This window comes from Podarcis gaigeae (genome assembly GCF_964106915.1).
Source record: "Podarcis gaigeae genome assembly, chromosome: 15".
NCBI lineage: Eukaryota > Metazoa > Chordata > Lepidosauria > Squamata > Lacertidae > Podarcis > Podarcis gaigeae.
The window spans coordinates 38,815,912-38,842,532 of record NC_139692.1 but is presented as its reverse complement, the minus strand read 5'-3'; the positions used below and the strand labels follow the sequence as shown (position 1 = coordinate 38,842,532).

General features: G+C 45.9%; 1 protein-coding gene across 9 annotated transcripts in view; it reads right to left on the bottom strand.

The window, feature by feature from the left end:
• The window catches only part of ACACA (acetyl-CoA carboxylase alpha), a 187,110-nt gene that overhangs the window by 150,243 nt on the left and 10,246 nt on the right, over positions 1-26,621 (bottom strand). For 5 of the 9 annotated variants that reach the window (XM_083714255.1, XM_083714256.1, XM_083714258.1 and 2 more), the window contains 8 exons: positions 19,370-19,416; positions 16,997-17,249; positions 10,340-10,472; positions 8,704-8,842; positions 4,331-4,440; positions 2,905-2,986; positions 2,171-2,269; positions 872-978 (listed from right to left, as the gene is read on the bottom strand). In XM_083714255.1, the coding sequence (XP_083570381.1) occupies positions 872-978; positions 2,171-2,269; positions 2,905-2,986; positions 4,331-4,440; positions 8,704-8,842; positions 10,340-10,472; positions 16,997-17,249; positions 19,370-19,416 (970 nt within the window). Of the gene's footprint in view, positions 1-871; positions 979-2,170; positions 2,270-2,904; positions 2,987-4,330; positions 4,441-8,703; positions 8,843-10,339; positions 10,473-13,160; positions 13,426-16,996; positions 17,250-19,369; positions 19,417-26,621 lie in introns of those variants that run through there. The other 4 variants (XM_083714261.1, XM_083714262.1, XM_083714263.1 and 1 more) reach the window with 2 other exon arrangements.

The following is a 26,621-nucleotide window of genomic DNA, read 5'->3' as shown; positions in this document are numbered from 1 at the left end:
TACAGACAAAAACAAGAAGCGCTGAAAGCCTAGAGGGAAAAAATCACTGAAAAACAAAACAACTAAGCATTGATAGAATAAAAACTATATCCGTACTGTATATAAAATCTGTTTAAAACATACAGATAATTACAATGAAAACAGCACAGCACCAGACCTTTCATTAAAAGCAGTCGGTTCCCAAAAGCCTGTTCCAACAAGAAGGTGCTCACCTGCCAGAGGAAGGACAAGGAGGGAGCAAACCTAGCTTTCTCCAGGGAGGGAGTTCCAAAGTCTGGGAGCAGCCACCAAAAAGGGACTCTCACATGACCCCACCATGCCCCTTGCCCCATCTCAAAACCCAGGCAGGTTTATTCGAAGGAATACAGTCTTTCAGATAGCTTGGACCTAAGCCATCTTATCAGCTTTCCATCTGCACAGAAAAAACTTGTGTACGAAATTGCACACTATCCACTTTTTAAGGAGAGTTCATCACCCCCACCTTCTTTCAGATCAGTGTTGTTGAAACATTTTTAGAAAACCTCTCTTAGAACATAAGAGCCCTGCTAAATTAGAGGCAAAAGTGGGCAGAGGAATGAAGGTAAATTATTTACCTTTGTACAGTAGGCTAGTTTCTACACTCACACACCCTTCTCTATACTCCCATCCAGGCAAGTGGGAGACGTCATCAGATTTCAAGGACACATTCCAGCTGGGCAAAAGCACTTGTGGCCTGGAGCAGGGCCGGTGAGGGTTCTGAGAGCCAGATAGCAAGGCTTGGAGGGCCACATTCGGCCCTTGGGTCTGAGGTTCCCCTCCAGGCATATGCATAAAAATCAACAGGCTGTAGAGCCACTGGCTCAAGGTCTATTAAGTGGGCATCCCAACCTACCCGCAGCCCATCATCCACATCTGTCACGCAGCCCTTTTCATACAGCTCCTGGGGAACATTCAAGATGCGCTTCTGAGAATCCGACTCTTGCCAGTCCACCTTGAGGCCTGAAAGGCAAAGCAATGTTTGAATGGCCTCAAAGAAATTCAGGCCCATCTAGAAAGCTTCCTTCCCAAACAGCTTCCTACACTCCAGCTGAGCTTTATTTTACAAAAGAACGTTAGAGGAATTAAAATTTAGAAGTGGGGACACTCCTTCCTCAGGCTATTCCAGCCAATCCCAGTTCATTTAGGCATGGCGATGTCACATCAGCACACAGCCAATCAGATCCAGCTATGTGATCACATGACAAAGCCAAACCAGAGTGATGGTGATGGTTCTTTCCTCTGCATAAAATGCCCATTTGGGGGTCACCAAACCATTATATTCGCTTTTCCAATGAAATCTGGTTATGAATCACACCAACCAGAGCCCTGAAAAGCAGATAGAGCTAAATGAGGAAGCGGGAAAGTGTGTCATTCTTCTAATTTCCTCTTTCGGTTCTATGTACTTTTCAATGGAGGGAAAGTTAACCACTCTTACTCCCCGCATGGATAAGGGGGTAGCGGGGAGAAGGGGTCAGAGGCTTCATGAGCACCTGGAGAAGACCTCAAGCATGCCACTGCTCCCATGAGCACATCATTGGCAACCCCTGGCATATATTATCACAATACTGCTTTCTAATAACCCTGTAAGGTAGATCAGTATTATTAAACCCATACTGTAGACAGGATTGCTGAGGCAAAGAGATAGCTCACCTATAGCTACGTCGTGAATTTATGACTAAAGCTAGATTTGAACTGGTCACTATTTGATTCACAGCTCTTTCTCATAATCATTGTTTCACACTATCTCTCAGGATTGTTGTTGCTGTTTCAACTTATAAAGGTAAAGGGACCCCTGACCATTAGGTCCAGTCGTGGCCGACTCTGGGGTTGCGGTGCTCATCTTGCTTTATTGGCTGAGGGAGCTGGCGTACAGCTTCCGGGTCATGTGGCCAGCATGACTAAGCCGCCTCTGGCGAACCAGAGTAGCGCATGGAAACACCGTTTACCTTCCTGCCGGAGGGGTACCTATTTAGCCAGTTGCATTTCGTGCTTTCGAACTGCTAGGTGGGCAGGAGCAGGGACTGAGCAACGGGAGCTCACCCCGTTGCGGGGATTCGAACTGCAAGCCCTAGGCTCTAGCCCACAGCGCCACCCACGTCCCCTGTTTCAGCTTATAGACAGCTGCAAACAAGGGGCCTCACACACTTCTTACCACAGCCGCTCCAAGGAAGGGTAGGGATGCCCGCAGTCTGAGCCACAATCGAGGAGGCAATTTTATCTCCTAGTGCCCACATAGCTTGGCTTGGGGGCCCTGCAAAAGAAATATGGGGGAGGGGAGTCCACAAGGAAGATCAAATCAAAACGAAGTGAAAGAGATTCAGCAAGAAAACGGCAAAACGTTGAAAGCTGACTTTCCGCCATCAAAAAAAGAACCTTGGCAGCAGCAGGATTTCACCAGACAGGAGCACATATGTAAGAGCAAACAGCAACATAACTACGGGCAGTTGGTTTGCACATCATGCTAAGCCAAACCATAGCTTAGCATGAGCATGGCGGTTCCTGGATTGGGTCCCCTGCTCCTCCTGATACTGCACTGCCAGGGAACCTGTTTTCAGCCCAAGGGCCAAATTCCCAACCTGACAACCTTCTGGGGGAAACAAATGTGGATTTTACCATCCTACAATAAGCAACATATTTCTCATGTTATGACATTTTAGAGCTTATGGGGGATTTTAGGATCATGGTGGTAGCAGGCAACTGTGGGAGAGGTATGTTTTTGTTCTGGGTTTGTTTGTTTTTTACTGTGCTTCTCTGCTAATTGAAAATAAAAATATTAAACTAAAAAAAAACAACCACTGACTGATGGTGCTGGAGGCCCAGTATAGAGATGGAACTCCTGTAGAGGCTTTGACTCTCCTGCCCCTCAACACTGTAAGGCTCTCTTACCCATGAAGGCAATTCCATTTTTGTGGAGAAGCTCTGGTAGCTTGGGGTTCTCTGAGGCGTGGCCCCAACCAGCCCAGACTGCCTACAGAGGAAATAAAAAGCAGGTTAAGGTTTGTTCACATCAGTGTGGCTAACCTCTTTTGGAGCAGAGGGCCACATGGAGCCACAATCAACATTTTGGGGGCCACATGTCAAAATGAAGTGTGATCCATATTTAAATAAGGCCCATGAGGAGAACTGCAGTTCTCAAGGCTGCATTTCAAACAGTTTTCCAATCAGGTCTTCTACGGTATTTCCAACCTTTTAGAAAAATAATTCATTATTAAATTAACTTTTTTTATTAAAAAAAAGAACAATTTTTGAACAGGATTTTGGGGTCGAAAATCCTTTGCGCATCACAGAATCATGGCAGAAAGAAATTTTAAAAGAACAAGAAGAGTTTGGATTTGATATCCCGCTTTATCACTACCCGAAGGAGTCTCAAAGCGGCTAACATTCTCCTTTCCCTTCCTCCCCCACAACAAACACTCTGTGAGGTGAGTGAGGCTGCAGAGAAGTGTGACTGGCCCAAGGTCACCCAGCAGCTGCTTGTGGAGGAGCGGAGACACGGACCCGGTTCACCAGATTACGAATCTACTGCTCTTAACCACTACACCACACTGGCTAAAGACATGGCAGTTTTGCACATTGCATGGTGACAAACACATACTTTCCACTCCACATACACACCAAAGGGATTCCTGGGGGACATGCGCCTGTCTAGCACACGTGCAAGAGGAGCTCATGCACAAATGGGTACAAATGTACATGTAACACACTGCGCATGCATGCATTTAAGTGCAACAAGTAGGACCTGCAACAAGATGCTGCAGGTGTGGAAATCTTCTGCTCAGGGCCCAAACCAACCAGACAGACAGCCATGCCCCCTTCTAGTCGACCACCACCCCAGGTTGTATTTCCACCCCTCCAGTGGTAAGTCAACATTCCACAACCACTGAGCATGCTCCGTTTTCACTGGGCCACACAGGGATATTCTTCCTAAATATTTTTGGCACTTCTGCTTCTGCGACCCCCAATCCTGCCCCTAAGGTGTTTCTCCTGGCGCTTCCAGACTTTAGGACCTGAGCAGCTCAGTCAATGGCAGCCCAAGACCCAGGGCCTCCCAAAATTCTCCGTGAGATCAGGGAAACCAAGCCAATCACTGCCACAGACTTCACACAGACACATCTCTCATAGCACATCATCATATAGATCAGGGATAGCCAACATGGTGCCCTTGATTTGTTGTTGGACTCCAACGCCCATCACCCTCTAGGCAGCATTGTCAAGGGTGATCAGAGCTGTACCCAGCAATTTCTGGAAGGCACTACCTTGGCTGCCCCCGGTATCCTTTTTTTTCTAAATTCCCAGTTTCCATCTCTCTCACCTGCACAGGAATCCGCTTTGCAATATCCAAAATCAGTTCCACATTTGCATAGTTGTTGTTGTTTGGGCCTCCGGGCACTGGGACATAGTGATCAGCCATCTTAATGTACTCTGTCAACATAAAGAAATAAAAGATTTAAATTGCATGTCCAACTACCAAGTGTTAACATATTCAAACACAGCTGCTAAAAAACCCACAAAAAAACCCTCAGCAAACAAGACTTAATAGCATAAAATCCTTAGGTTTCAGAACAGATGGAGAACTGCTCCAGAAAATTTGGGGCACAACCATGATGTATCAGAAAGGGAAACATCAATGTTTTAGGTGACTCTTGTAAAAACTGGAACCCTTTCATTACTGAAAGACCTGTGCAGGCAAAGGAAGTTTACTCAACATTAGGTTGTCAGGTGATTGTCAGGGGGGCGACCACACCCAGCTATCAAATCTGGTCTGCAAGCGGTAGGGAGGACAATGATCTGGTCCTCTGGAGATATTCACTTCCCTACCTCTGGTTTACTCAGTAGGCAGGTCCAAAGTTTTATTCCCTTAGACACAGAAACACTCAACACACAGTACATGAGTCATGATTCCTAGCTCCTATCTACATTTCTCAGGTAGCCATAGATACTACGTTACTCCAGGTCCTGTGGTCATGGACTAGCTGGATGCAGAGGAATGGTGGGAGACATTGGCTGGGGAACCCCCAAGGGAAGAAGGCACAGAGCCAGGGGATTGGTGGTGGGACGACGATGAGTGGTCAGAGGGAGAAGAGGGAGTAGACGGGGAGGAGGAGGTGTTGGAAGCTGAGGAGGTAACAGGCTTTACTGAGCAGAAAGAGGCAGTGGCAGAGAGCAGTCCAGAATCAGAGGCAGAAGTGGAGGCTGGAGAGGAGGGGAGCCAAGAGGCAGACTGCTGAAGAAGACAGGGGGGTCTCTCCCTCCTGTTGTGACCAGTTCCCCTCCTCTTTGGTCTCCCAGAACCCAAAGAGATATGAAGATAAGCAAGATGAAGGAGCCTCAGATTGCTTGGGAAGGAAGGAGACTTAGAGAGCTGTGGAAAGGTCCTTCAGTCCTCGTAACTGACTCACTGAGGAAAAAGCTACCAGGAAGAGTTGTTGTGCTGACTAGGCCCGAGCTGTTTCGTGTCTTTGAATAAAGCATTAACTTCATGGGCACCTTGTGAGTAATTGCTGGCCTGCTCCTGACACCTGCCCTATCATTAGACTGAATAAGGCGGCCACCTCAGGCAGCAGATTCTGGGTGGCATAAAAGGGTGGCAAGTGGTTAATCATTTTGTTCATTACTCCTGTGGATAATTACAACTGAATTAGCTCCCAATTAGTTTCCAGGCACAATTCAAACCCGGCAGTCACCATCTGAGACCTTTCTCTATGTGCCCTCACTAGGAGGATGCAGAGGGTGGTGATAGGCCTTCTCAGCGGTGGCTTCTGATTTGTAGAATGCACTCCCCAGGGAGGCACTCCGGCCTCCATCACTGTCTGTTTCAAGGGGCCAGACAAAAACAGTTTTATTCACATGGGCCTATTTTTCAGTGAGGTGGGGTTGAGCTGGATCGGTTTTCACCGTTTATTTTTAAACTTCTACATGTTTGTTTTTCTTTTAAGTTGGGCTGAGTTCACCATTTTGGAAAGAAGTGACTGATACATATAATATTAATAAATTGTTTACGTAATTTGTTGTTGTTGTTAATTATTTGCTGCCGGTTGGATTTGAGAAGGGAGGCTGCTCCCCACAACCGCCCATCCCCACTGCCAATAATATGGGATTGACCTTTTTTCTCTATTCTAAACTCTGCTGTCGCCATTCCACTTGGCACTGAAGTCAAGCTCCTCTCAAGAGCTCAAGCACTTCCCCAAAGCATACGGAAAGGCCTAAAAACTTCAAAGTGCACAGAATTCAGACTGGAGATGGAAATGCAAACAGAAACCAAGGCTTGAAGTGGGAAAGCTGAGCTTCCCGAAGAACTGAAATGACTTTTCACAGGCCAAGAGAAACAGCCAGGCCAAGAGATGGCCTGAAAAATGGGGTTTGCCTTCAAAGACATAAAAGTGTCTGTTTCTTTCTTCTTAAATATATATATATGCTTTCTTAAATTTTTGAATAAACAGCTGTAAAAAGCCAAAAGGCTGTACAAATAAAGGGGGGGGGACAACAACTCAGAACTGTAACCATGACTGAGTGAAGTATAGAGAACGTTTTCATCATCATCTTCAGCATTAATAAATAAATATGGAGCGACAGGTCAGTATTTACATCATAATGAAATCAGATCAAAAGTGATGAAAAAGACTCAATTGGTTGGAGAAGGGGACAGTCTGAAACATGTCTAAGGCGGGCAAAAGGAGAATCTGTCATGGGGAAGCAAGTGCCCCCTCGATAGTGATGCGTGAGTCATTGGAGGTTTGTACAATACACTATTGTTGGTTATAAATGTCATAAATGGAAACCACCATATGTCAAAATGATCTCGTTTACCAAACCTCAGACAACTCTGCAGTGGTGAGTCAGATGTGCCTTTCTTAAAATCATTCGGCCACACACAACTTGGAGCAGCAAAAGTCACTAGAGCCATTAAAACAATTGGATCTAGAAGGTCAAGGAAGTGCTTGTATAAACAGGTGCGTTTTCAAGAGCCAGCAGAGCGCCAAGTCCAACAAGGCCTCTCGCATTTCAGCAGACACCTTTAGCATGCTAGCAACCTGTGTGCCCAAGAGACTTCTCCTAGCTTTCTCCCTGTGGTGCTAGATTTCAGCTGGCTGGGAGACTGAATATTCCTCTATGTTAAAAGCAGACAACTGAAAATAGAAATGCACTCCTATATTCAGCTTATAAGCCCACACACTAGTTAAAAACAAGTGCTCCTTGCTCCTTAGATGAATCGGCCAGATGGTTTGACCCCAAACTTTTGTAAGTCATAGGTTTCAGTATAAAACATCATCACTGGAGAAGATATCAAACTAACAAACATGCAAGATATCCCAATCTGGTTTCAGTACAAGCATCTGAATAAGCATATCTGCAGAAATCATTAAGAGGTAGCAGGAATCTACTATTTGAAAGTTGACAGCCAAATTCAGTGTTGCTGTCACCTTCACTAACAGTGAGATTAAGCAAATGAGCAGAAGCAACAGGCTGCGTCTCTCAAACTGTAGTCCAGGGACCACTAGCACTCTAATAGTTCCATTCAGGTGATGCACAGAAAGGTCACAGAACAGTCAGGAATATCTGAACCTGCCCCCAAGCTTGGTTTTTCTTATCCCCAACAATGGGAATCCAAGCTCTTTTGACCTTGACCACAGCCAGATTATCAAACAGATTTACAAGGCTCTGGTTTAGGGCCCGCAATTTTCGTAATCTAGCACAGGTACACTTTGCCAACTTTTCCTTAAAAAATTACCTGTTCAGGGTACTTTTGCTTAACTTGATCTGAACCTAATGTCAATAAGCCTCATGCCTGACATGAAATGCTCACATAAAAAGGCACATTTAGAAATACAAGACAATGCGAGTGTTGTATGCACTTTGATCTGTAGAACAAAAAATGCCCTTCAGATGGTTTGCAGACGTCCCAAACAATTTAAGGGCTCCTCAGGAAAATAAAAACAACCGAAGACCACTATCCTTCATAATACATAGACCACACCATAAACTTGAAAGCAATTACCACAAGGCTCCTCGGTTGTCCAAATCTGGACATTGTGTAAATGGCAAGAAACCCCATACCAGCCTCCAGAGGCTGGCAGGTCTCCCCAACCTCACACAAAGTCAGAGCACCTGGAAGCTAGCTTTAAAAAGGAAGAAGCCCTCATGCCCTAGCTTGGGAAGAACATGGTGGTTCTTTTCCTCCAATCACACTCAGCCTCAAAGGTGGTCCATGTGTTTTCGCACCTCAGAATCCCCTTCCCTTCCATCCCAAGACAGACAGAGCCTTCGTTAAGCACAGACTTGGGCTACCAACCAAGGCCAGCCAAAATCTGGCCCAGTTCTCTTCTTCCCGCAACGTCATACAAGAACAGCACCCTACTTCAAAGGATTGTCTCCAACTAAGTTTTAGTCAAGAACAGATCCACTGCAATTAATGGACCCAAGTAAGTCATGTCCATTATTTTCAATGGGTATACTCTGAGTAGGACAAGATTTGGGATACAACCCACTCTCAATAAAAGTGAAATGCCACTTTGGAGCAACACAAGTCCTAGGGTTGAAAGCCTCCCCTGGTAGTAATCGCTCAACAGAAAGCACTTTAAAAATTGTTACAGGGTTAGGGTTAACTTTCTATAGTTGCAACAAGCGTAAGAGGGAAATGGGGGGTGAGGGTGGGGAGAGGGGTGAACATAGGCTTCCAAGGTTCACCTGCGTTGGCTTTCAAGTCTTCAGGTGTCACCATGACAACAAACCGGATGGCTCGCTCGTTCCGAAACATCTCGTAGGACCAGCGCCTGATGGACCGCATACATTTCACCGCCGCAATTCCGTTGTTGGCAATAAGGACCTAGACAAAACAGAATGGAAGCCTTTCAAAACAGTCATTCTTAAACTTGTTGAACTCCTCCTCCCCCCTCCTAAAAATAAGAAAACAAAAAACATCCCCTTACTTCACCTCTGATCACCACCCCATTCAGCTGCCAAACAGGTTCTTCAGAGGAAGTGGGCCAGAGAGGACATTTTGAGGCTTCCAGGCTGGGAAAGAACATCTGGGACAGCAGAAATTTCCACACACCTCCTGCCTCTCCGGTTAGCTCAGCAGATTTCGGATAGCCCTGACTCTCTGCAGCCGGGATATCCCATCCTGCCCTGGACCTTCGAAACATAGGCAGCTCCCTTATTACAGGCTGGCCAATGGGTACATCAATCCTAGGGTGCTCTATCCAACAGAGGCTTTCCAATGTCCACTGCCCAGCCTCAAGAGAACACAGGCAAACAAGGTCTTGAGACTTTCCCTGCTCAACCCAGGGAGGTTCAGGGACTGAGTGGGCAGGACTTTGCATGTGGGACTTGTGGTGTGCCCCTGTTCATACACGATTTGAGCCCTCCAGTTTCCACGGTCTCACCCACTTAGCTTATCAGGTCCCCACTCAGCTTTATCAGGGCCCCAGAGAAATTCATACATGGTTTGGGCACTTGCATAAGAACATAAGAAGAGCCCTGCTGCATCAGGCCCAACACGCATCAAGTCCAGCACCTCACAGTGGCCAAACAGAAACCTACAGGAAGCAGGTCCCAGGAAAATTCCATCAATGAAAGAATGGCAAATTAAATTTTGTGAATATATAAATCTGGCAAGGCTCACAGCATTCATAAGGGGACAATCGGACCAGAAATTATTAAAGGAATGAGGATGTGCTAAAGAGTATATGAAAAAACATTGTTCTGGAGTAAGCATATCAGTATGTAATGAATGGTGCTTTACAGGGTTAAAGAAAAAAGAAAAATGGTGTAAAAAAAGCACAAAGATGGAAGTAATCTACATTAGACACAGCAATACAGTAAGAGTAAAAATTCTGAGGTCTTAGAACAAAGGAAGGAAGTCAATATGTGTATATGTGTGTAATGACTAGATTAGAATGATGATATGGGTTTTTTTGTAGATGTATGCTTTTTTGTCTTGTTTTTGGTTTTGTTTTCCTTTTTTGTATGTTCTGTTTTTCTTTCTTGTTTGTATAGCATTATTTTGAATTCAATGTTAGTAATTTTTGTTATGATTTTGCATTGATAATAAAATAATAATTTTATTTTATTTTTAAAAAGGAAGCAGGTCCCAAGTGCCACAGCACCTCTTCCCATCCACAATTCCCAGGAACTGGCATTCAGAACCACACTGCCTCCAGCCATGGAAAGAAAGTATAGCCATTGGAAGCCTTATCCTCCAAGAACTTGCCTAAACCTCCAGCAAACACCCGAACACATTGGGTTGCATGCCTCTGAATTCCTAGTTTCTGAGAAGTAAACTTTTCTTATTTTTTGAGAGAAAGAGAAAACTGCAACTCACCTTCTCAATGACTTTGTTCCCCCCAAAGCGAGTGACGAACTCTGCGGGTGACGCAACAGTGAAATCCCTCTGCACGTCCACCTTCTTTCTATCCCGGCCTTGCTTCATGAGGTGGAGACCAGACATACTTGGCCTGAGAGGAAGAAAGGAAGAGAGTGGTGTAAGAGCTGCTAGACTTAACTTCCAATGGAGGCTCGTCCAGCAGCACACATGGGGAACTGCCCCACCAACCCCCAGTTTCTACCAGTCCCAAAGGGCACCACCGCTTGCTTGCTTGCTTGCTTGCTTGCTTGCTTGCTTGCTTGCTTGCTTGCTTGCTGTGATTCTACAAGGAACCAGAAACCTCAAGCAGTCCTCAGCATTTCGGCAAGGAGAAGACGACAAGTGAGATTTGCACCTTATATGAGGAAGATGGCCGGGAATGGTGGGAGTTGTAGTCTGGCAATACCTGGAGAGTATTGCCTACCTTTGTTTTTACAGTATTTATTTTCTGTCCTTCAAAAAGAAATAAAAAGCTTGCCAAGATGGGTGGCTTGATAAACAGACCAAAACAATAAAAATAAAAGTAGTAGTATTAGATGTGTACGTGTGTGTGTGGCTTAAAATATCTGAGGAGATTAAAAAAGGTCTACCCACAGCATATGGAAGTGAGAGCTGGACCATAAAGAAGGCTGATCACCGAAGAATTGATGCTTTTGAATTATGGTGCTGGAGGAGACTCTTGAGAGTCCCATGGACTGCAAGATCAAACCTCTCCATTCTGAAGGAAATCAGCCCTGAGTGCTCACTGGAAGGGCAGATCCTGAAGCTGAGGCTCCAATACTCATGAGAAGAGAAGACTCCCTGTAAAAGACCCTGATGTTGGAAAAGATGGAGGGCACAAGAAGAAGGGGACGACAGAGGACGAGATGGTTGGACAGTGTTCTCAAAGCTACAAACATGAGTCTGACCAAATTGCGAGAGGCAGTGGAAGACAGGAGTGGCTGGCGTGCTCTGGTCCATGGGGTCAAAAAGAGTCGAACACGACTAAACGACTAAACAACAACAACCCACAGCATTGAAATGACTCCATGATGGGCAACATAGTACTACCATCCAAAGTGGTTGCTGGAGGCACCCAGAAGAGGGTCTCCAAAGATTAGCTGTACTAGTATGTCCCAAACATACTGATATTTAGGACACAGTTTCTTTTGGATTAAAACTGGAGGCATTTCTCTCTTACACACGAAAATACGCGTTTTCTCAGTCTGTTCCTAAAGGCCTGGGCAGCCCTCAGCTTGCTTGCAAATAGTAAGTTGCCTTAAGTAGTGTTGACACACGTCCGGATTTTGCCGGACGTATCCTGAATACTGCAGTCGGCAGCAGTGCCCAGGCGGAAATCAGGAGAAGTGTCCGGGAAAATCCAGATGTATGGCAGCCTATGTCGGCAGTGCTGTTTTTGCCATTTCCCCATAAACGTAGCACAAAAATGGCATTTTTGTGATTTTGCCCCAAAACAACTTCACTCCCCCACCAAAAAACCTCAACAACTGTTCTGTCTGGATTTTCACTGTCTGAAATATGGCTACCCTACCTTAAGCCAAGTTAGATCATTGGTCCATATAGTTCAATGCAGTCCACACCAGTGTTCTTCTATTTATTTATTTATTTATTTATTTATTTAGTCTGAAGATCACAGGGCAGTTTATAGACTAAAAATACAAAATGAGAACACAAAATACATAAACCAAAAAAAGAGCCAACTCACCTCCCCAACACATTTAAAAGGCCACAGATTGTTCAATCAGGTTATAGAGGTACATATTCGCCTGGTGCCTAAAGACGCCTAAAGTGTCAGGTGAACCTCCCTGGGGAAAGTATTCCATATAAGGGGAACCACTGCAGAAAAGGCCACCCTCTGGGCTTCTTGTGGAGGAAACACACAAAGAAGGCCTCAGATGATGATAACAGGGTCAGGGCTGGTTCATATGGGGACAGGTGGTCCTTGAAATATTGCCTGAACCAACTCCCTTCATCCCTAGTCAATTTAGCTAGCGATCATGGGTGATGGGAGTTGTAGGCCCTATCTGTGCTATATATTTAAAGCATGATAATATCACTTTAAACAGTCACAGCCTCCCCCAAGGAATCCTGGAAACTATAGTTTGTTAAGGGTGCTGAGAGCTGTTAGGAGACCCCTATCCCCCTCATGGAGGTACGATTCCCAGAGTGGCGTAACAACCAATCCCTCTTCCTAGGGAAGTCTGGGAATCTGTTTACGCAGAAGTAAGTCCTGCCAATTTGTAAGAATATGTAGGGTCTCAGCCTCAGTGTCAAATCAAAAGGCATTCAGGAATGCCAGCCAGCCTTTTCTTTCAAAGCATGGTGGGCAGATGTATCTCCCTGCAGAGCATAAAAATCCAAAACAAAAAACTGCTGAATTGGTTTCTTGGATGCCAAACCAAAAAGTCCTGCAAAAATCTAAACCCTGTTTGTCTCCTCCTTTTAAAAAATAAAAAATAGCTTCTCTGAGCAATTTGCTGCCTGCAGTGTCAAATCTCAGCTTCCTTCAGGCAAAAGATGTCAATTTCTCCCCCCCCCCCCAAAAAAAACCCAACAACGCTCACCCAAAGAAAAACCTTATAATTAAAAATTAAGCTGATTTATACCAGTTCACAACTGACTGAAATGAGCCTTAACCCCCCACCCCACCACACACAAATCACCTCTCTAAATTAAGGTTAATAAACAACACCCTTCCAAAGTGTGAGTAATTAAAAAAAATTAAAAACCCACCCCTTCAAAGTAGGATTATCAACCTCCCCCCACCTCCACCACCCACCTTTGAAGCATATGATATCTCATTGCCTGACTGTCGTCGGCTGCTTCTTCCATGCTGGCTCAGGAATTATTATTATTTTTTAGCAAAAGGGGTTCCCTGGTTTAGATCTTGAACCGGACGGCACTCTGACAGAGAATGCTACTCTCCTTCCTCTGAAGCTGCAGCTTTTTCAGAAAGATCCCTCCCTGCATCACCCTCCTTTAAAATAAAAAAAAATTGAGCAAAGCTGCATTTTACTGGCTGCTTCGCATTTTTAACCTTTGTCCTTCTGCTTTTTCCTCTACATGCACAGCTCATCCACGCTCCTTCCCAGCGGTGGGCATTGTGTATACAGGGGAGAGCATTCACTGATTTGCCAGGGAAAGAGAGAGAGAAACAGCTGATTAGGGACTGGAGGAGGGGAGAGAGGGAAAAGATATCAAGGTTATGTAATGGGGCTTATGCAGGGACGGGCAGAGAGGCTGGACAAGCGCTGTGACCATGGCAAGACCTGGAGACTCCTCCAGGAGAAAGGATTGTATAGCGCTCCTCAAAACTTGGTACCGGGCACAAAAAGAGTCTTCGGGAAGACAAAAGAAGATTCACCACAGCAGAAACTTTAATGGATTGGAAGGACCCACTTTAAGCTCTGGCAGCTCATACAAAACAAAAACAAAAAAAAACCTGCCACCATAAAGCTGGGCATCTTCAAAAGGTGCTGAAAGAATTAATATTATTAATAAGAATATGTAATATGCCATTGCTATAACAAGCAGAGGGCGCCAGGGTCAATCCCTGGCATGGCATCTGCAGGCAGGGCTGAGAGTGGCCTCTGCCTGAAAGCCTGGGGTTGCCCTGCTCCAATTATCTAGAGATACTAGGGATTGAGCCTAGAGTCTTCTGCATGCAAAGCAGTTGTTCTGCCACTGCAGTACGGCCTTTCTGCAAGCCATCTTAGGGAGAATTCGTACAGGCGGCAAACATTTTCCAAATGTCCAGCTGACGTGTGGTCATTGACACGTGGGCCATTTTGAACCCAGAAGAAGGCAGAACAGGGGAGGGGTGTAACAAGGCGGGGTGGGCGGGCTTATGCACTGTCACTCACAGGAGCCAGGAACTGAACCCCCACGTAAAATGGTTGCTGCCTGTATTTATATCATTAGTGTTCATTCCTTCCTCTCTCCCTCTCTGAGGATTTTTATTTTGTTTCCCCTTTCTGGTTGTGAGCCTAAGAAGCTGCTTTATAAAGCTACCTACTCTGCCTGGCAGCAGTCCTTCAGGGTCTCAGGCAAAGGGTTCCCTCCCATCACCCACTGCCTGATCCAGGACTAATTCTGGGCCCTTCTCCTGAAACAAGGGGCCATAGGAACATAGCAAGCAGCCTGAGACAGAATCAAACTAATGGTTCATCTAGCTCAATACTATACTAACTGTTAGTGACTCTCCAGGTTTCTAGACCAAAGTCCACCCTCAATATGCCCTTCTCCAGATCAGAACTAGGCACAGAAGCAGCTGTCATACAATGAGTCAGACCCATTAGTCCATTTAGCTCAGCATCGTCTAAACCATGGTTAGGCAAACTAAGGCCCGGGGGCCGAATCCGGCCCAATTGCCTTCTAAATCCGGCCCGCGGATGGTCTGGGAATCAGCGTGTTTTTACATGAGTATAATGGTCCCTTTATTTAAAATACACCTCTGGGTTATTTGTGGGGCCTGCCTGATGTTTTTACATGAGTAGAATGTGTGCTTTTATTTAAAATGCATCTCTGGGTTATTTGTGGGGCATAGGAATTGGTTCATTTCCCCCCCCCCCCAATACACTCCGGCCCAACACATGGTCTGAGGGACAGTAGACCGGCCCCCCTGATAAAAAGTTTGCTGACCCCTGATCTAAACTGACAGGCAGCGGCTTTCCTGTTTTCAGGCAAGGGACATTTCCAGCCCGACCTGAAGATGCCGGAACCTCTCCCATCTGCTCTGTAGATGCATTTTAAATCAGTTGTGGTGTTTTAAGGACAAATACAGTTCAGCTGCTGGCACCCTTCCTAGGAAAACAGCACAGCAAAACACCAGTTACAAAACTACAACAACAACAACGCTCCATCAACATACCCAGAGCATGTGCTGAAGAAAATGTCGGGCAGGAAAACCAAAGGGCCTCAGTGCCTATTGGCCACACACAAGATTCAGAAACTGCAAAACTCACAGCTACACAAGGATCACAAGGAGATGCAAGCTGTAAGCACCTCTCGTCCCTTTCTGGTCTCTAAATGGCCCAGGAAGGCTGTCTGTTCTAGAGACATACCTGACACACATCACAGAGAGGAGCCCCCGTCAATCTCAGCACAACGGCATGATGCTGGATGCTATCAGTGATGTAGCAATTTTTTTATAGAACTCAGCAGTGCACTGCCCAGCTTATTTGCAATGCCAACTACAGGATGTGCCACACAGAAGCCAACAACAGGATTCTGCTACATAGAAGACGTTTTCAAACAACAACAACAACACACCACCCTTAAATCCAGGTTTTGCATTTTCCCCATCTAAGCAAAGGATGTCATGCCAACTTCAGCATCCTGCAAATCGTAAGAGCATTTGCACATTTAAAAATACCAACCCTGGAGCAAAAAGAGAAAATTAAGAAATACCAGCCCTCTCCCACGGAAGTGCTTAGGAAAACTATGGGACCCTCCAAACACCGTTTTTGTTGTGTATTCATTATGATTTGTGCTCGTTATGGTATCAGGGTGGCTAAATGAGATCTTGCCATAAATACTGTTTGCAACTGCAAAGGTTTCCCGGCAGACAAGCTCTATCAAAGCTATGGAAAATTACGAGAAGGGGGTTAAGGGGAAACCTTGCCCAGGTTACCTGAAATTGCAACACCTAAAGGGCTGAGAAATGCCTGGCAGTGGATGGGATGGGTGGCTGTGTTTGGCTTGGCAGGGCACGAGCTAAGCAGGTCTGCACTAAGGGGAGAGGGCTTTGCCACCACTAAAAGCCAAAAGCAAACAAATTGAGAAAGAGGTGTTCAAGGCTGTATCCTGACTGCGCACAAAAAAAGTGCTTTCTGTTCCACACTTTGGGCATGCCAGAGCCACGCATTTCAAGTAGCTCTTGGCTCCCCCTCATAACTTTCTGCCACTCAGCAGAACCGGCTCTCCACCTTGGAGAAGATCGGAAAGATGACACCGAGAAGCCCAAGAGAGAATGGGCTTGTGCAAAAGATCAGGTCTTGCTTTCGGGAATCTGGTTGGCTAAAAGATGCTGGGCAAAATGGGCCATTAGCCTGATCAAGCAGCCAGGCTCTTCCTGAGTTCTTAGGCGGAAACAAAGTTAAATAGCACATAAAATTATCCATGGCAGCGGGGGGGGTCGAAAGCAACGCCACAAGTGAAATACACATATCCCTATAAGCCAAAAGAGAGGGAGTCGTCACCTGGGCCTCAGTCAAAGAAGGCTCTAAGAATTATTAATTTGACTTACGAGTTGTTTATTACCAAAAAAAGAGAGTCTCTTACCATAAGTCCAAAGATACAATATATCATATTTTTCCATGTATAACTCGACCCCATCTATAACACAACCCCTATTTTTGGGGGACTCAAATTTATGAAAACAAAGGAAGATGACCCCATGTATAAGATGACCCCTGTTTTTTATTATTTTAGAGTAATAAAACCTCGTCTTATACACGTAAAAGTACGGTAAACGTAGGAACAATAAAGTGTAATATAAACTATTACCGTACATTATCTGGCAGATGACCAGCTCTCCATCCCTCCTTTAAGGATTAACAATTGCAGTAAGACAGAAGAATGTGAAAGGAGAAAGGATTGAATGCTTTTTTGTACCTCATATGATTAGGCAAGCTGTCTTGGACACTGGAAGGACCGAGGTCAGAAAGGGAGTCTGAGCTGACGGAGACAGGAGACAAGGACTGCTCTTTGTCCTCCAACAAGTCGATTTTCACCAAGGAGCTCGTCTCATCCTCAGAGTTATCCTCCGACACGGAGCCAATGATGAAGCGAGAGTGCACACTCAGCTCCAGGGGCTTGTCCTCCGGCAAGGGATCGCCCATCGTGCCTCCAAAGTAGGTTTGCACCACTAAGAGTGAAGGGGGAAGAAAAACAATCTGAGCTTTTTGCAGATTTACCTTGACACCAGCCATGGCAAAAAGTGGGAGAGCCTTTAAAAGAATGCTCTACAGATTGCTTCTAATTGGTCACATAAACTACAACCTTCAAATGCTTTGATTAAGAATAAGCTAACCATCAGCCACTTATTCTAGCAGCACTTGGAACTGTATCTCCCCCCAATTCACCAGCTGCCCCTATGATAGTGGAATTCTGCAATATATACAAATCATTACACATTACACATATGTAAGGATTTATAATTTTATTCGGCTTTTAATAGGTACCGTATATTTCGCTCTATAAGATGCACTTTTTCCCTCCAAAAAAGTAAGGGAAAATGTGTGTGCGTCTTATGGAGCGAATGCAGGCTGCGTGGCTAAGCCAGAACTGGGAGAGGGAGCACTGCGCAGCACTCTGCCTCGTTGTTCTAGCTTCTGGCTTAGCTGTGCAAAGCCTTCGGAGGGCAGCGAGATGAAGGCACCCCGCTGCCCTCCGGAGGCTTTGTACAGGTAGGCCCGAAGCTAGAGCGCAGCGCTCCCTCTACCTACTCTGGCTTTTGGATAGCCCCGCGAAGCCTCCGCAGGGCACGGGGATGAAGGCTCCCCATGCCCTGCGGAGGCTTCGTGCAAAGCTAGACCAGCTAGAGCTGCACAGCGCTCCCTCTAGCTATTCTGGCTTTTGGATAGCCCCGCAAAGCCTCCGTAGGGCAGCTGGACGAAGGCCCCCCGCTGCCCTGCAGAGGCTTTGCACGGCTCTTGTGGGAAGTGGGGGGAAAGGACAGAGCGCGCGGCTCTGTCCCTTCCCCCACCTCCCAGAAAAGCCCCCAAGAACTGCGCTCCCTTTAAAGAGCATGCGGTTCTTGCAGGAGATGGGGGAAGGTACAGAGGGCAGCTTACCCGCATGCAGCCTCTTCCAGGCAGGGGGAGACTTCATCCCACGGCCCGGGAGAGGCTTCAGCGGCTATCCCAGAAGCCAGAACAGCAAGAGGCGATCCCAGAAGCCAGATCCCTCTTGCTGTTCTGGCTTCTGGGATTCAGAATTTTTTTCTTGTTTCCTCCCCCCCCCCCAAACTAGGTGCGTCTTATTGTCTGGTGCGTCCTACAGAGCGAAAAATACGGTAACCACTCATAAACAGTGCCTCCAAAGTTATGATAAAGTCATGTTAATGACATAAAATATAAAACTACCATTGTTGCCTGGTCTAATTTCTCTGTTCCTTTTCAGAGCATTCCATTGACACAGCAGAGTTTCACAGACACTGTCTCACTGGACTCAAATATCCAGTCATTTTGATATTAAGAGTTCCACAAAGCTTGCCTATCTTGCTGGTGTTGTGTCCAGGGTTTCTACTCCTTCATTTATATACATATATAAAGTCAAACCAAGTCAATACAGAAGCACCATTCCAGAATACTGTACATTACACAACAATTCGACTAACTGTTACACAGATTCTGCAAAATAAAAATTTAAAAAATTGCCTGATCTATACAACTTGTGGAAGTCCTCTTTATATACATGGAAGAGGGATTAAGGTTGCTTTCTCCTGCTCCAGAGGCTAGGACTCAAACTAATGGATTCAAGTTAAAAGAAAGGAGATTCAGACTAAACATCAGGAAGAGCTCTTTGATGGGAAGATTTGTTTGACAGTGGAATGGACTCTTTTGGGAGCTGATGGAATCTTCTTCATGGGAGATTTTAAAGCAGAGGTTGGATGGCCATCTGTCATGAATGATTTAGCTGAGATTCCTAAATTGCAGGGGGTTGGACTAGGTGATCCTCAGGATCCCTTCAACTCTACAATTCTATGGTTACACACACACACACAAATATTACAGAATTTGTGATGTCCTAGGTACAGAATTTTGGTCATCTTGGTTTTTTAAAAACCAGGGTTGTACAACGCAGTCCTGACAAAGTGCAACCATAATTCAAAAATAATAACAATAATAATTTTCTTATTTGTACCCCGTACATTTGATTGGGTTGCCCCAGCCACTCTTGGCGACTTCCAACAGATATAAAAACATTACATACTAAAAAGCTTCCCTATACAAGTAACAGCAGCAAATAAAAGCAGGCACTGACCTCTTGTGATCCTTGTTATTTGGTTCGTTATCCACTGCCAGAAGGAACTGAAAAGGAAGAGACACACACAGAGAGGCAGGAAAATTAGAAGCAGCGGAAAGTCAGTCTGGAAGAACAGGAATGCACGGTGAAATCAAGAGCCTTTGCCAAAACAAAAAGCAACTGCAATAATTAGGCTAAGATCAGAAATGTTTCCATAGGAATTGACATCTTGGAGGGAGGGCATCTGCTTTGTAGACAAAAGGTCCCAGGTTCAATCCCCACCATTTGCAGGTCAGACTGTGGAAGTCCTCTCCCTAAAACACTGGAGAGTTGCTGTGATTCGGAGGAGAGCAAAACTGGGCCAGGTGGGCAAAAATAGACTGATCTGGATCCGATATATTCTGCCTGGCCTTTGGTTTGGACTCAGTCTGACCCTTATGTTTCCCTCCCCTTATGGTTTTGATCAATGGGCTACTTTTAAAATAAGGCTGCATTTTAAATTGCATTTTAACCTGTATTTTAAATTGGGTTTTTTTTGTCTATTATGTTTTTATTGTAATTTTACTGGTATCGGCCGCCCTGAGCCTGGCTCTGGCTGGGGAGGGCGGGGTATAAATAAAGATTATTATTATTATTAGGGGAGGGAACACAACTCAGCGCTGCAGCACTTGCTTTGCACAAGAAGATTCTCAGGTGTGAACTCTGGCATCGCTGGTTAAAATGATTCAGTACCAGGTAATGGGGAAAGACCTGGATCACAAGTGGCAATGATGTGCCTTGTGGGCTTCCCAGCAGCAGCTGACTCACAGGACTGCTGTGAGGATAAGCTGTGAAATGGAAGAATCATGGAGCAGCAGCTCAGAGAAGGGCTTTCCGTGTGGTGGCCCCTGTTCTGCGGAACAGCATCACTTTTGGGATGTGGCTGGAGCCCACTACAGTGTACCTCTGGTTACGTACTTAATTCGTTCCGGAGGACCGTTCTTAACCTGAAACTGTTCTTAACCTGAAGCACCACTTTAGCTAATGGGGCCTCCTGCTGCCGCTGCACTGCTGCTGCATGATTTATGTTCTCATCCTGAAGCAAAGTTCTTAACTCGAGGTACTATTTCTGGGTTAGCGGAGTCTGTAACCTGAAGCGTATGTAACCTGAAGCGTATGTAACCCCAGGTACCACTGTATCTGCACTTTCCATAACATTGTTTTTAGATTAATATGCTTCTGTGTTATCCCTAGCTACTCTTTTACCGTTTTTGTCTGTATTGTATACATCACCTCAAGATGCGTGTGGAAGGCAATTAATAAATAATTATTAACAGTGGTAATAATAATTGATATTGATTAAAATTCTTAATAAAGGTAAAGGTAAAGGTACCCCTGCCCGTACGGGCCAGTCTTGCCAGACTCTAGGGTTGTGCGCCCATCTCACTCAAGAGGCCAGGGGCCAGCGCTGTCCGGAGACACTTCCGGGTCACGTGGCCAGCGTGACATCGCTGCTCTGGCGAGCCAGAGCTGCACACGGAAACGCCATTTACCTCCCCGCTAGAAAGCGGTCCCTATTTATCTACTTGCACCCGAGGGTGCTTTCGAACTGCTAGGTTGGCAGGCGCTGGGACTGAGCAACGGGAGCACACCCCGCCGCGGGGATTCGAACCGCCGACCTTTCGATCGGCAAGCCCTAGGCGCTGAGGCATTTACCCACAGCGCCACCTGCGTCCCAAAAATTCTTACTAAATTCTTACTAAAATTCTTACTAAAATTCTTAATAGTAATGAATAATAGTGAGCTGCTGGGAGGAAAGGTGGTGGCAATGAGTAAGCAGCTCCCTGGAGGAAAAGAACATACAAAAATTTAAAGAACCTTACTCCTCCTCATCCAGGTAGCAACACTTCCTTTTCACAACTGCATGAGTGCAAATCCACAGATGAGCCAAGAGCTGCAGCAAGCACCAGCATGTGCCTGTTGCCCAGCCGTGCCAGCAGAGCCTCCATCCTACACATGTTGCAGCCATACTCCACCCACCTGTCAGCCATTGCGAGACACAAACGCACACCCAGAAAGGCCTCCTGATCCCACTCTGGGTCACCCGCACGGCTCTGCTAAAGCCCTAAGCCGGGCTCCCACCCAAGGTCTTTCCCAAGACTTGCTTCCACAGTCCTATGAAGAGATCAGATTTAGAATGCTTAAGCCAAGAGTGAGAGAACCTCAGGCCCTCGGCATCTCTCTATCTGGCCCTTGGGGTTTTCCCCAGATCACACCCTTCAGTGGCCCTGCTTGGCACCCAGAGTGTTTTTGCCTAGCTGGGATGGGTCTTTGAACTGGATGATTTATAGAGATGGGGTGTAAGTGGGGGGAGGGTAGAAAGGTAATTTTTACTGTGCCCGCTTTTACCTCCGGCATGTCCCCACCCCCAGGATTCTATGAGAGCACAGAGTGTAATACTGAGCAAAGAATTCAGCTGCCCAAGAATCTCAGCTTACCAAATAAATAAATAAATGCAAGAAAGCTTCTAATCTTCATGGCTGCAAAGATGTTCTGCTACAAGTAGAACAGTAGCTCTGTGAGGGGAACAGGGGTCTCCTCACAGATTTCAAGACCCTTAAAAATTTACAGTTCCCATGATTCTTTGGTGGAAGCCATGATGTAATGATGATACAGTGGTACCTCGGGTTACATACGCTTCAGGTTACAGACTCCGCTAACCCAGAAATACTACCTCAGGTTAAGAACTTTGCTTCAGGATTAGAACAGAAATTGTGCGGCGGCAGCTGGAGGCCCCATTAGCTAAAGTGGTGCTTCGGTTAAAAACAGTTTCAGGTTAAGAAAGGACCTCCGGAACGCATTAAGTACTTAACCCGAGGTACCACTGTACTAAAGTAGTAGCGTATTGCTTTAATTGTATAGCACGGATGTGGACTGTGTCTCAAACTGCAATATATCATCATCTTCTGAGGCCCTTCTTTGTGTGCCTCCTCCATGAGAGGTCCAGAGGGCGCCAACACAAGAACGTGCCTTTTCGGCAGTAGCTCCCCATTGGTGGAATACTCTCCCAAGGGAGGTTCAGCTGGCACCTTCGTTATACAGTGGTACCTCTGGTTAAGAACTTAATTCGTTCCGGAGGTCCATTCTTAACCTGAAACTGTTCTTAACCTGAGGTACCACTTTAGCTAATGGGGCCTCCCGCTGCCGCCGCTGCACGTTTTCTGTTCTCATCCTGAAGCAAAGTTCTTAACCCTATTTCTGGGTTAGCGGAGTCTGAACCTGAAGCTTCTGTAACCCGAGGTACCACTGTACACCTTTAGGTGCCAGGCAAAAATGTTCTTCTTTAACCAGGCTTTTGTCTGATTGACATCCTTTTAAAAATGTGTTTGGGGGGGGGGGGAGTATCGGGTTGTTTTTGTTTTCATTTTTACTATGTATTTTGTGTTTTTATATGAAGGTTTTATGCTGTAACTGTCCTGCAGGTATAAGGGCGGTATACAAGATGTCATAAATAGAAATAAGCCTACAGGCACGCCCCGGTCTTCACATCCCTTCAAGCAGGTATGATGCACAAAAGAGAAACTCCATATGGCAGATTGTGATGCTTTAGGATTATTTTATTACCATGCTGATGGCTGCCCTATGTGGGTTGTCCTCCAAAGCTGGAAATATTTTGGACAAACTGAGCAAGACCAACGCAAATCCCTCAGCCCTCTATTTAATCATGTGTGGGTTTTTTAATCAGTGAGTGAAATATCAAGGCACACATCCAACCTGTTCAACCCCACATCCCAACTAAAAGATTGCACAGGCTAAAGGGGATTACAACACACTGTGACGTAGCCAATATCACAACACCCATATTATTGACTTTAAGAACTGCGACAAAGTATCTCGCCTCCCTGCACCCACCCACTGAAGTACTTTTAATCTTTTCCCTCCCTTGGCTCAGAGCAAACCACCCATCCTAGAGTCACACGACAAGGAGAAACTCACACAATGCTCTGGAAAGCCAGCCTTCCCCAACATGGCGCCCTCTGTCTCTTTTGGAGTACAATTCTCATGAGCCAGCACAGGGCAAGAGGCTGAGGGAAGGCTCTGTTAGTCCAAAAACAACTGGAGGGGCACATCTCCCCCACTCCTGAGTTAAATCCTCCTTTGCAGGGAAGTGCCAACCTATCAGGGTCAACTAGGGATGCTAAAGCCTGTGTACATGTGCCATCTTGTATCACAATCCAGAAAGCATGTGCAATGTGTGCCTTGCAAGTCATTTGGATGGAAATCAAGGCAGTCAAGAGTGCCCCTTTGCAAAAGCAGTGATTGGCCAACCCTGCAAAGGGACTAGTGGGTGGAGATTTAAATGTCTGGTTCAATGCTCAGATAAGATTGAAGTTTCCGCTGCAACACACGCCTTCAGCGGGATAGCAAGTACTGAACTTAGATGAAGGCAGGGCAGTCAGGTTTTAATCCTTTCTCCATTGCAACACATAGAACTACAGGTTAAATGTGCTTCAGGTTGAGCATTTTTAGGTTACGCTCCGCGGCGACCCAGAAGCAACGGAGCACGTTACTTCCAGGTTTCGCCACTCGTGCAGATGCTCAAAATGACGTTGCACGCATGCATGGAAGCGGCAAATTGTGCAGACGTGCAGACGCGAGTTGTGTTTGCTTCAGGATGCGAATGGGGCTCCGGAATGGATCCCGTTCGCGTCCAGAGGTACCACTGTAAAGGTAAAGGGACCCCGACCGCTAGGTCCAGTCGCGGACAACTATGGGGTTGCGGCGCTCATCTCGCTTTATTGGCCGAGGGAGCTGCCGTACAGCTTCCGGGTCATGTGGCCAGCATGACTAAGCCGCTTCTGGCGAACCAGAGCAGCGCATGGAAACACCGTTTACCTTCCTGCCGGAGCGGTACCTATTTATCTACTTGCACTTTGACGTGCTTTCGAACTGCTAGGTTGGCAGGAGCTGGGACCGAGCAATGGGAGCTCACCCTGTCGCGGGGATTCGAACCACCGACCTTCCAATCTGCAAGCCCTAGGCTCTGTGGTTTAACCCACAGCGCCACCCGAGAAAAGGAGGTTGAAAGAGAGCCAAGGTTTTAGGGCATCAGGTAAAACCACCACTCTGAGAAGGGTCTCAGCTCAGCAGTAGGACATCTGTTTTGCATGCAAAAGATTCCAGGTTCCTAGTCTGAGATCTTAGAGCAGGCTTCCTCAACCTCGGCCCTCCAGATGTTTTGAGACTACAATTCCCATCATCCCTGACCACTGGTCCTGCTAGCTAGGGATCATGGGAGTTGTAGGCCAAAAACATCTGGAGGGCCGAGGTTGAGGAAGCCTGTCTTAGAGAGATGCTGCCACTCAGTGTAGACAATATTGAGCTACGTAGTCCAATGATCTAACTCTGCAAAAGGCAGCTTGCTCTGCTTCTATGAGAGGCCTCGGGGCTCAGTTTAGGAAGACTGGCTGGCTGGCACGCCAAGCAGAAGCACACCACAAACTGCAACGTTTTGTTGCTGTTCCCACTTGTTGCTATTCAATACAACATTTATTGCTAACTTTTAATGATGAATAACACTTTGTGTAGCTGAAGCGGGCTCTGCTGCTTGATAAGTTTATGCTGCAGTAAATTGCTTAGTCTGCTGCAGCAAGAACAGCCAAGAGTCTTGTGACACTATAAAGGCTTAACATTGCTACCTCTCTGGATTACCTGTGGTTCTTCCAGAAGAATGAAACTGTTCTTTGGAGACTTTAGAACTGCAGGACGTTTGTAGAAAGGAAGGAGCCAGTGACATAGATCAGTAGTTGACCTAACAACAATTATTAGAAAATTCTATGACCTTTTTCTTTTTTCTTTAAGTGTCAACATGCTTAACTCTGTTCAACTCCTCTAAGTTCAGGCTTTGATACTCACAGTTCTATTACGGATATGGTGACCAGGAACCCAGCGAATATTGGAGGTCACGGCTGGGGTGAGATCTGAATCTAAGACTTCCTGGCTCATAGCTCAAACACTTAACCCACAAAATATCCCAAGAGATGGTGGCTTTCTTAAGACTAACCCAGCAAGTTCACAGCTGAACTAGGCAAGGTCCACAGGGCTTCCTTACCCAAATCCAATAGCCCATTTGCTAACATCTACTAGATCTCACAGGCTGAAAATTACAAGAGGGTAGATTTTGGGTTGAACATTACGAGCTGCATCTTGAAGATAAGAGCAGCTAAGCAGGGGGAGTGGGCTCTCTCCCTTCCTTGTTGCCTTCAAGGAGAGGCCATACAACCTCGAATCTGGATTTCCTGTTTCCTAACTGGGTTAGATTAGGAACCTGCCAAATCTATTATTTGAATCTATTGTGTGTCTGGGCCACTGGTCTTCAGGATGCAGGTCAGGACCATAGCTGTCAACTTTCAGATTTGAAAATAAGGAATCAGCAGCCTCAAAAATAAGCGATCAGCAGCCTCACCTGTCCCGGGGACAGTCTACAGGATATCTAACAATCCGGGATAGCAGCGGGAAGCAGCGGGAAACGGCGCTGGAATAAGGGAATTTCCCACAAAAAAGGAAAGGTTGACAGCTATGGTCAGGACCCACTCTCAAATGTTGCAAGAGAAGAACTATTTTCATGAAAATATACAGCATCCAAAATTTGTGATACAGGGCCCCCCTGTCCAGCAAAATGCATGCTTACACTAAAGGTGAGTCCCAAGTCTGAAAGCAGATAAGGCAACTGTTCTAGCAGGCTTGAGATTTTAATCATGGGGACCAGCGGAAAACCCCAAACCTATTTAATCATTTTAAACACAGTAGGGATTACCTGACCTCAGGGCAGACCTTAATAAAAATAGCCAAAGGGGGGGAAGGGAGAGGTGGTCATTTCAAGCAAATTCACACAGAATATATGTACCCTGCAATCTTGTTCAGTGGGCAGATGCAGACCCTGGCCAGTCTGTCCCCATCATCACCATAGCCACACTGTTGTGCACCTACTCTGAACTTATTCTTATCATCATCATCCTCATTATTTATTATTATTATATACCAGCATTTAAAGCCCTCAACAAGTTAGGCCCCAAATACACACAACTTCAAACTTATGTTGAGGTTACATTCCAAGGCACCACACGTTTAAGTGAAATCGTGTATATTTGAAACCCATTGAAAAAGCCTGCAAACAACCCATCCTCGTTCCACCTTTTGTGAGTTTTTGACACATTATTGGATCACTTTTGTGTTCGATACAATGCGCACGCATGTGGTCACAGACATCTCATGGGCATCTAAAACGGTG